The 9,204-nt window shown below is 40.1% G+C and overlaps 1 protein-coding gene across 2 annotated transcripts; it reads right to left on the bottom strand.

The window, feature by feature from the left end:
• Positions 1 to 455: 455 nt before the first annotated feature.
• Positions 456 to 9,088, bottom strand: LOC137644829 (adhesive plaque matrix protein-like). Of its 2 annotated transcripts, XR_011045205.1 has the most exons (4): positions 5,281 to 9,088; positions 3,215 to 3,352; positions 2,268 to 2,868; positions 456 to 749 (listed from the first exon to the last, which is right to left on the bottom strand). XR_011045205.1 is itself a non-coding variant. In XM_068377717.1 (3 exons), the coding sequence occupies exons 1-2, from the start codon at positions 9,055 to 9,057 to the stop codon at positions 3,224 to 3,226; spliced, it is 3,906 nt and encodes a 1,301-aa protein (XP_068233818.1). In that variant the 5' UTR covers positions 9,058 to 9,088; the 3' UTR covers positions 456 to 749; positions 3,215 to 3,223. The 2 variants fall into 2 exon arrangements, 1 of the variants encoding a protein (XP_068233818.1); XM_068377717.1 differs by lacking the exon at positions 2,268 to 2,868.
• Positions 9,089 to 9,204: the final 116 nt, after the last annotated feature.

Below are 9,204 nucleotides of genomic sequence, written 5' to 3'. Positions count from 1 at the left end.
ATCAAACAATAAGAGATTGCTTTTTATATATTCACAGCATTTAGCAATCATATATCAGTCATCATCCTCATCATTATCATCCTCATCATTATCATCATCATCATTATCATCATCCCCTCCTAGGCCTATTGACGCAAAGGGCCACAGTTAGATTTCGCCAGTCGTCTCTGTCTTGAGCTATTGAATCAATACTCCTCCATTCATCATCTCCTACTACACGCTTCATAGTCCTCAGCCACGTAGGCCTGGGTCCACCAACTATTCTAGTGCCTTGTGGAGTCCACTTAAATGTTGGGGGATAATTATAAACGTTCAATACTGGTAATTAATTTATTGATAAATATAGGAAAATCTTACAAGCATTCATAAGTTATTAAGGCACATTGGACAAAAAAAAATGTTTTATACAATTGCAAAAGTATTTTACAACATCCAAGAGAAGTAGGTTTGCAGCTTAGATAAGAAAATACAATTGGCAAGTAATCTATAAAAAATGATACTGCTATCTCTTGATAGTAGTAATCATATATAATTAAATATCTATAGAAAAAATAATTAACTTAAGGGTACTGGTTTCTCTATTGCCAAAGAAATACTTGCATTGCAATGAAAGTATGATAAGAAGGCATATGTGAGTTGCTGACTATTATCACAAGGCGTTGAAAGACAATTTGATCCAAAGTTCTTGCTGGAGATTAACTTGTGATGAGTGGAGGAAAAGCGAAGTGGCAAACTCAGTTCACAGTCAGCTTATTTCCAGAAAAAAAGAAGAAAAAAGACAATTAGTTAATAAACGTTTTTAATTTTCACTGTCAGCTTATTTCCAGAAAAAAAGATAAAAAACATCTTATTAGTAAAAGTTTTAAATTTTCACTGTCAGCTTATTTCCAAAAATAAAAACACATTAGTAATATACGGTTTAAATTTTCCCTGTTAGCTTATCCCCCCCCAAAAAAAAGAAAAAAAAATTGTTAATAAATGTTTCAAATTTCCACTGTCAGCTCATTTCCAAGAAAGAAAAAAAAAATCTTGTTTATAAATGTTTTAAGTTTTCAGTCAACTTATTTAATAAAAACTTTTTAATAAACATTTAAAATTTTCACTGTCAGTTTATTTTCTGATAAAAAGAAAAAATCTTGTAAGTAAAAGTTATATATTGTATCTAAAACACAGTCTAAATGTTACTTTCTATTCTCCAGTGGTGAGAGACTTGCCTTCCATAAGAACTTATGCATAATAACCTGCATTTTTAAAAGTAGTATATCTATATTTTGATGAAGGAAAGACGGAAAAGTCGAACAGTGAGTTGGTAGTCTACACGAGAAAGGTTGTGCCTCAAAAGGTTAATTCAAGTCCCTTTAGTTTAATAATTTGAATTAGGACATTAATTTATTTTATGAATGAAATAAACTTACATTAAAACCTCACAAAATAGGAGAGAGAGAGAGAGAGAGAGAGAGAGAGAGAGAGAGAGAGAGAGAGAGAGAGAGAGAGAGAGGGTGGGGGTAACTGATCAGCTAAGTTCCCCACCTTTGGGCTAATTAGACCCCATCCCATTCTGATAGCTAACATGCTTAGTCTAAGTCAACTGAACTCTATAATATGACAATCGAAATTCTAATATAATTTACATAATTCTTTAATACTGAAGAACATTTCACAAAGAATAATCTCAAATCAAAATATCTTGAATTGGAACCTGATTTTCAGAATATCTCGAATTGGAACCGGATTTTGACAATATCTTGAATTGGAACCTAGCTTTCAGAATATCTCGAATTGGAACCTGACTTTCAGAATATCTCGAATTGGAACCTGACTTTCAGAATATCTCGAATTGGAACCTGATTTTCAGAATATCTCGAATTGGAACCTGATTTTCAGTCACTTGAGCAAGTCCAAACATTTTAATTTGATGAATATCATGCAAATATCTGGGTATCAACATATATTATGCAGTAGAGTTATGAAAGGCAAATATTATTGATGATTGAGAGTAAGTAAATGCATAAATAAGTTAAAAAAGTATTGAAGAAGTTGAGTGGCGGGAATCTAGGCTTGAGTAGGCCTATAAAATGTAATATTTGTTAAATTGAAAATAAATTGATTTAGATACATATGATTTCAAATGAATAACCGATTAATGTTTTCCACAATCCGATGAATAATCTGAAATTAAAAACAAATAAAGATAATAAAACAACAATGGAAAATTAAAATACTTGATTTAAAAAAAAAGTAGTACTGTAATTGAAATTAATATTTACCTTACACATAAAACAACGAGGCTTACGGCAGGATATAATAACAAGGGAGGCTCTCTGGTGAGTATTATTGTATCGTCTATTGTATAATTGTATGTTGTATATCGTGTATGTCTCGTCCAAAATCTCTTCTACACTGTCATAAAAGTTGGTACACAAATTGTTGGGTCTCCCGGAATTATCCAAATATTCGAGTATTGAGTCCAAGGTAAATAAGCAAATTCAGTCTGGAATATTTGGAATATTATCGATTCCTCATCACTTTAACATTGCAATTCCTTATGGCACAATCAACTTGTAATCCCACAATAGTAGACACACACACAAACACACACAGATTACCCGGACCTTTTTTCCGGACGGGGCTCCTAGACAGTCATAGCCCCCTCAAAATTAGTAGAGATTCTCGAGATGAAATTCGTTCATGTCAATTTTCTTCTTTTTTTCAGCGTCATGTCTTGCGTCTCATTTCTTATTCTATAATGCCTTGATCTGCATACGAATGCAAATGAACTGTTTCCATTATCAACATCCACCTTACATATTTCACTTCTCCCATTAAACAATTTGCTATGATCCACTTACACACAAAATTTTTCTTTGCCTGAAATAGAAATCGTACGTCAAAGTATGAATAGCATCTAAAAGAAATAGATTTAATACATTCACGAAAATGAAAAATTTTAAGACAAAAAAAATTGTCAGTGTCTCCTTCCTACCACAATAAACTTCCTCCTAGACATTTTTAAGATAATGAAAAATAGTTTGGTAGGAACATTATAAATTGAGAACATTTAAATAGATCTCTTGGGAAGTAATATGTCAATGTGTCTTTCCTACCACAATAAACTTCCTTGAAGACATTTTGAAGATAATGTAAATTAGTTTGACAGGAAAATTATAAAATAAGAACATCTAAATAGATCTCTTGGGGAGATACTTATTCTTACAAGGAATGTTTATTCCTTGGAAGTCTCTCTATAAAATCGAGGCCTTAATCTGTAGCCAGGGCGCCTCCTCCTCTGGGGCCTTCGTCGTCGAGGAGCGTAGATGACGTCGTCATAATCCGGAGCGTAGGGATCTAAGATCTGTGAGGTTGAAAAAGTATAATTAGAGACATTTATTGATCTTGCTTTTAATGGCCACGTATGGCCATGATGTAAATCAAATTATACAGATCAGGATAAATATTACAATTAATGCTGCAGAGTGGAGACACATATGGTCAACCACAATCCTCTCTGACGCACATCTGCTTCGACTCCACCCTTTGCAGTAACAACAGAACCCAAATACTTAAACTGATCCACTTCTTCAAGTAACTTTCCATTCAACATGACATTCAGTCTAGCAACCTCCTCCCTTCTCGGGCATCTCATAACCTTACTCTTACCCACATTAACACAAAACTTTTTCTTTTCTCCAAAAGAAGCCTTTAGTTCTACATAAAACGAAGGATGAATATACCACACTGGGAATAGATACTTCAAAGAAGTGGGTTTGCCTAACGGAGTTATAAATAAGTTTCGTAATTGTCTTTGTCTTTTAAACATTTTGTTTGAGTTTCAAACATCCTTTGTAATGGTTATCCATTATAATGGATTATTTGCATACCTTTATACAGAACATAACTCATAATTTGTGATTGCATCGAAGACATGTATTGGTCAGGCTTGCAAGTGCATACTTTGCTATCCATGCGTCCCTTTTTTAATCTTTTCTTAAACGTTCAAAAGTGTTTAAACGAAATGTAATGTTGACATTATACAAATGCACGACCATTATTTCACATTTGACTGTCCGAGCCTTTCACATCTTATTTAAAACGAATTTATTTGTAAAGTCTGGTGTCAGCAAATATTTTCAAGGACTTTAGTAAGAGGCAGCACAAATCCTAAAGAAACCTGGTATCATGAGATTCTATTTCTCTTGACAGTATTCTTTTCATATTTACCCCTTATTGGTGTATTATCTATAGTCATGTAAATGGCTAAAAACTTGTTTGGTTGTAAATGAGAGGTGATATGTCTTGAATGAGAAAGCTTTAGGAAAAGTTACATGACATTATTTTACTAAGATACCATGCATCCAGTTTGTATTAGTTGGTGATGACAATCATGTCTTTCACACTTTCTTTGTTCTCAAGCATACTTGGAAGTGTAACTGTCAATAAATCAACATTAGATATTCCAAATCTGGAAAGTGACTAAGATAAAAATCAATTAAAACCGATCTCATGTAAAGTAAGGTACTTGTAACATTTATCAAGCAAAATCGGCAGTGTCCTAATCACATCATTTGGAAATATATCAGAACTTCTGATTGGCAACCTTAGCTTACAGTCTATCAAAGAGCAATAATGCAGAATGCCAAGAATGAATTTTTGTAATTTAAAACTGACTTCAGTTTTTTTTATTGTTATAACATTGGATTTCCATATTACAAGGTCTTTACTTTTTAACATTGAAATTCATAGGGGTCCAGATTTCACAGTATGAAACAGCATTACGCTGTACTGTATCAAACGAGACAATGATCTAGCCATCTTCCAACGACATACGGCATTTGGTCGGGAAAGTTTTAATCAACAACATTTAATTAAGAAACCAAAATTTATTCAGCCTGGCTAAGAAATTGCAGTCACAACTCTGATGTACCCTGTTAATTCAAACAATAAGCACAAAGTACAAGCTGTAATTTCGAGGCACTTTGCATTTCGAGAATGTAAACATGCACCAGTCAGTAAACTGATTGAAAGAATATTCCAAATAAGTAAAAATTAAGACTATCTCATATAAAATCTACATGTACTAGCATATTACCCCCGTACTAGCCTCCTGGCTAGTATAGCGGTAACGTCTTTGCTTAGCATTCGCATGGCAGCAGATCGATCGCCGCCCGGGACCGTAAGCTTAAGCTGTTTACTGGGGAAGCCACTGCTGTGGTTGGGCAACATTGGGGTGTTGAGCTTACCCTTTACCTTTACCATATATCACATAGCGACTTCATTACTCACCCTATGAGGTATTGTTGGGGGTCCATAAACAGGCACAGGATCTTTTACACCGTATACTTTTTCTGCAGAGCCATACTCTGGTGGGGGCGGTAGATAGCTGGCTGTTGTATGTTCTGGAAGTTTGTAAGCATTGTCTGGCTCTTTGTAGTCATATCCTCTGGTGGGAGCTTTATAATCTGAAACTGGAGCCTTGTATTCAGGTTCTGGAGCTTTGTAGTCTGAGGCTGGTGCTTTATATTCAGGTTCTGGTGCTTTGTATGCTGGAGCTGGGGCTTTATACTCTGATTCTGGTGCTTTGTACACTGGAGGTTTATAATCGGGCTCTGGTGCCTTATACGCTGGAGCTGGGGCTTTATACTCTGGTTCGGGTGCTTTGTAAGCTGGGGCTGGAGCTTTATACTCTGGTTCGGGTGCTTTGTAAGCTGGGGCTGGGGCTTTATACTCTGGTTCGGGTGCTTTGTAAGCTGGGGCTGGAGCTTTATACTCTGGTTCGGGTGCTTTGTAAGCTGGGGCTGGAGCTTTATACTCTGGTTCGGGTGCTTTATAAGCTGGGGCTGGAGCTTTATACTCTGGTTCGGGTGCTTTGTAAGCTGGGGCTGGGGCTTTATACTCTGGTTCGGGTGCTTTGTAAGCTGGGGCTGGCGCTTTATACTCAGGCTCTGGTGCTTTATATGCTGGAGCAGGAGCTTTATAAGCTGGTTCCGGTGCTTTGTAGGCAGGAGCAGGTGCTTTATACTCAGGCTCTGGTGCTTTGTAAGCAGGAGCTGGAGCTTTATATGCAGGCTCTGGTGCTTTGTAAGCTGGAGCTGGAGCTTTATACTCAGGCTCTGGTGCTTTGTAAGCTGGAGCAGGGGCTTTATACTCAGGCTCTGGTGCTTTGTAAGCTGGAGCTGGGGCTTTGTATGCAGGCTCATGGCCTTTATATGGATCAAAGTGGGGTTTAGGGGTGGCGTAACCATAACCTGTTTCTTTTGGCGCAGGATGCTCTGGCGCTGGGTATATGGTTGGATCCGGTTGATATATAGGCTCGTGGTCTTTGCTGTGGACTCCGCCATAAGTAGCTATTTTCGGTGGATGGTCACCAACTGGTTTGTATTCAATATCGTACTCATGAGGGACTTCGTGGGCACCTTTTGCAGCTTTGTGAGAATCGTGATGTTCGTGTACGTTACCGTGAACTTTACTTAACCAGCTATCCTTATAATGATCGAAGTTGTAAGGAGGGACAAATGTTACATAATCAGGGTAAGGAGTAGTGTACTTTGGAGTCCAGTGGGGATCAATAGTTGTGGAGTAGGATGGGTCATGAATCTTATAGCCATGTTTTCCATGATGAGCATGATGATCAGAGGCCTTATGGTCAGCTTTTGGTGCATGATACTCTGGTTCTGGGGCCTTATATGCTGGTTCAGGAGCTTTGTATGCTGGTGCCGGAGCTTTGTATGCTGGTTCAGGGGCCTTATATGCTGGTTCAGGAGCTTTGTATGCTGGTGCCGGAGCTTTGTATGCTGGTTCAGGGGCCTTATATGCTGGTTCGGGGGCTTTGTATGCTGGGGCCGGAGCTTTGTATGCTGGTTCAGGGGCCTTATATGCTGGTTCAGGGGCTTTGTATGCTGGTGCAGGAGCTTTGTATGCTGGTTCAGGAGCTTTATAGGCAGGCTCAGGGGCTTTGTATGCTGGTTCTGGAGCTTTATAGGCAGGCTCAGGGGCTTTGTATGCTGGTTCAGGGGCTTTATAGGCAGGCTCAGGGGCTTTGTATGCTGGTTCAGGGGCTTTATAGGCAGGTTCGGGGGCTTTGTATGCGGGTTCGGGAGCTTTATATTCATAACCCCCACTATGAGGAGATGAATATGCTTTCACTGGTGGCTTGTAAGTTGGCTTTGGGGCATGATACCCTGCTGAATGAGAAGGCGCCTTGTATGCTGGTTCAGGAGCTTTGTATGCTGGTTCAGGGGCTTTGTATGCTGGCTCAGGAGCTTTGTATGCTGGTTCAGGGGCTTTGTATGCTGGCTCAGGAGCTTTGTATGCTGGCTCAGGAGCTTTGTATGCTGGTTCAGGGGCTTTGTATGCTGGCTCAGGGGCCTTATATGCTGGCTCAGGAGCTTTGTATGCTGGTTCAGGGGCTTTGTATGCTGGCTCAGGGGCCTTATAAGCCGGCTCTGGAGCTTTGTATGCTGGTTCAGGGGCTTTGTATGCTGGTTCGGGAGCTTTATAGGCAGGTTCAGGGGCTTTGTATGCTGGTTCAGGGGCTTTATAGGCAGGTTCGGGGGCTTTGTATGCTGGTTCGGGAGCTTTATAGGCAGGTTCAGGGGCTTTGTATGCTGGTTCAGGGGCTTTATAGGCAGGTTCGGGGGCTTTGTATGTGGGTTCGGGAGCTTTATAGGCAGGTTCAGGGGCTTTGTATGCTGGTTCAGGGGCTTTATAGGCAGGTTCGGGGGCTTTGTATGCGGGTTTGGGAGCTTTATATTCATAACCCCCACTATGAGGAGATGAATACGCTTTCACTGGTGGCTTGTAGGTTGGCTTTGGGGCATGGTACCCTGCTGAATGAGAAGGCGCCTTGTATGCAGGTTCAGGGGCTTTGTAAGCTGGTTCAGGAGCTTTGTAAGCTGGTTCAGGAGCTTTATATGCAGGTTCCGGAGCTTTGTATGCAGGTTCAGGGGCTTTGTATGCTGGCTCAGGGGCCTTATATGCTGGTTCGGGAGCTTTGTATGCTGGTTCAGGGGCCTTATAAGCTGGTTCTGGGGCTTTGTATGATGGTTCTGGAGCCTTGTATGCTGGAGCAGGGGCTTTATATGCAGGTTCAGGAGCTTTGTAAGCTGGCTCTGGAGCTTTGTATGCTGGTGCTGGGGCATTGTATAATTGTTCAGGGGCTTTATAAGCTGGCTCTGGTGCTTTGTATGCTGGTGCAGGCGCTTTATAATCAGCTGCAGGTGCCTTGTAATCAGCTGCAGGGGCCTTGTAATCTGCTGCAGGGGCTTTATAATCAGCTGCAGGTGCCTTGTAATCAGCTGCAGGGGCCTTGTAATCTGCTGCAGGGGCTTTATAATCAGCTGCAGGTGCCTTGTAATCAGCTGCTGGGGCCTTGTAATCAGCGGCAGGTTCTTTGTATGTAGCTTCTGGCAAGGAGGGACTGTAAGCATTCATTACATAAGGGGTTGGGGAAACATAGCCAATATGCGTCGACGGATAGTGGCCTGCGGAGAACGGGTTAGTGTACTGCGGAGCGATTCCATAGGACGGGGTGATGCCGTAATGAGGAGTTACCCCGTACGCTAACTGGGGGGCACCGAAAGGTGGTGTGTAAGAGTACCCTGGTGAAACTGCAAAAGCTGCCGGAACAGGTACTGAATGAGGCATAACAACTGCTTGGACGGCGTGAGCAGGGGCTGGATGAGATGAAAGATGAGGTGGAGCTTCAAGTTTGTGGTGAGTATGAGCTGGTGAGTGGGAATCAATATGCTTCTGCGATGGAACCTCTGCATAAGTATCTATTAGTTCTGACCCTTGTGCGACTAATTCATCACCGTCATGCATTTTCTTCTCCGATTTTCTCTTGGGCCTTTTGAAGACATCGCTAGCTTGATTTTTTTCAAAACTGTCTACATCTGGTAAATCTAAATCTTGCGGAGAAGTTTTAGATGAGCCATTTAAGGGAAATAGATTATCTGGGAACTGTGTTGTTGAAAAACCAATATCCTTTGTTGATACTTCTATAGGCCCACTTCCAAATTCCAAGTTATTGTTGATTTCAGCAATACAGACTGCAATTAGCATTACAGAGACTGCTAATTTGAGCACCTTCAGCTGCGCCTGAAAAGAAAAAGAGACTTGAATTAGGCTAATTTAGTAATACATAAAATAAATAAAATTGTTTATATACTGAAAATTAATCACATCGATGTAATAAAAACGTTTTTGTGA

The sequence above is a fragment of the Palaemon carinicauda genome, chromosome 8 (assembly GCF_036898095.1).
Source record: "Palaemon carinicauda isolate YSFRI2023 chromosome 8, ASM3689809v2, whole genome shotgun sequence".
NCBI lineage: Eukaryota > Metazoa > Arthropoda > Malacostraca > Decapoda > Palaemonidae > Palaemon > Palaemon carinicauda.
This window is presented reverse-complemented; position numbering and strand designations above follow the sequence as displayed.

Coding starts and splice junctions, on each gene's coding strand:
- LOC137644829 (XM_068377717.1), bottom strand. CDS start 9,057: ATGCTAATTGCAGTCTGTATTGCTGAAATCAACAATAACTTGGAATTT. Junction 3,353..5,280: donor CCCCAACAATACCTCATAGG/GTGAGTAATGAA, acceptor TCAACCTCACAG/ATCTTAGATCCCTACGCTCC.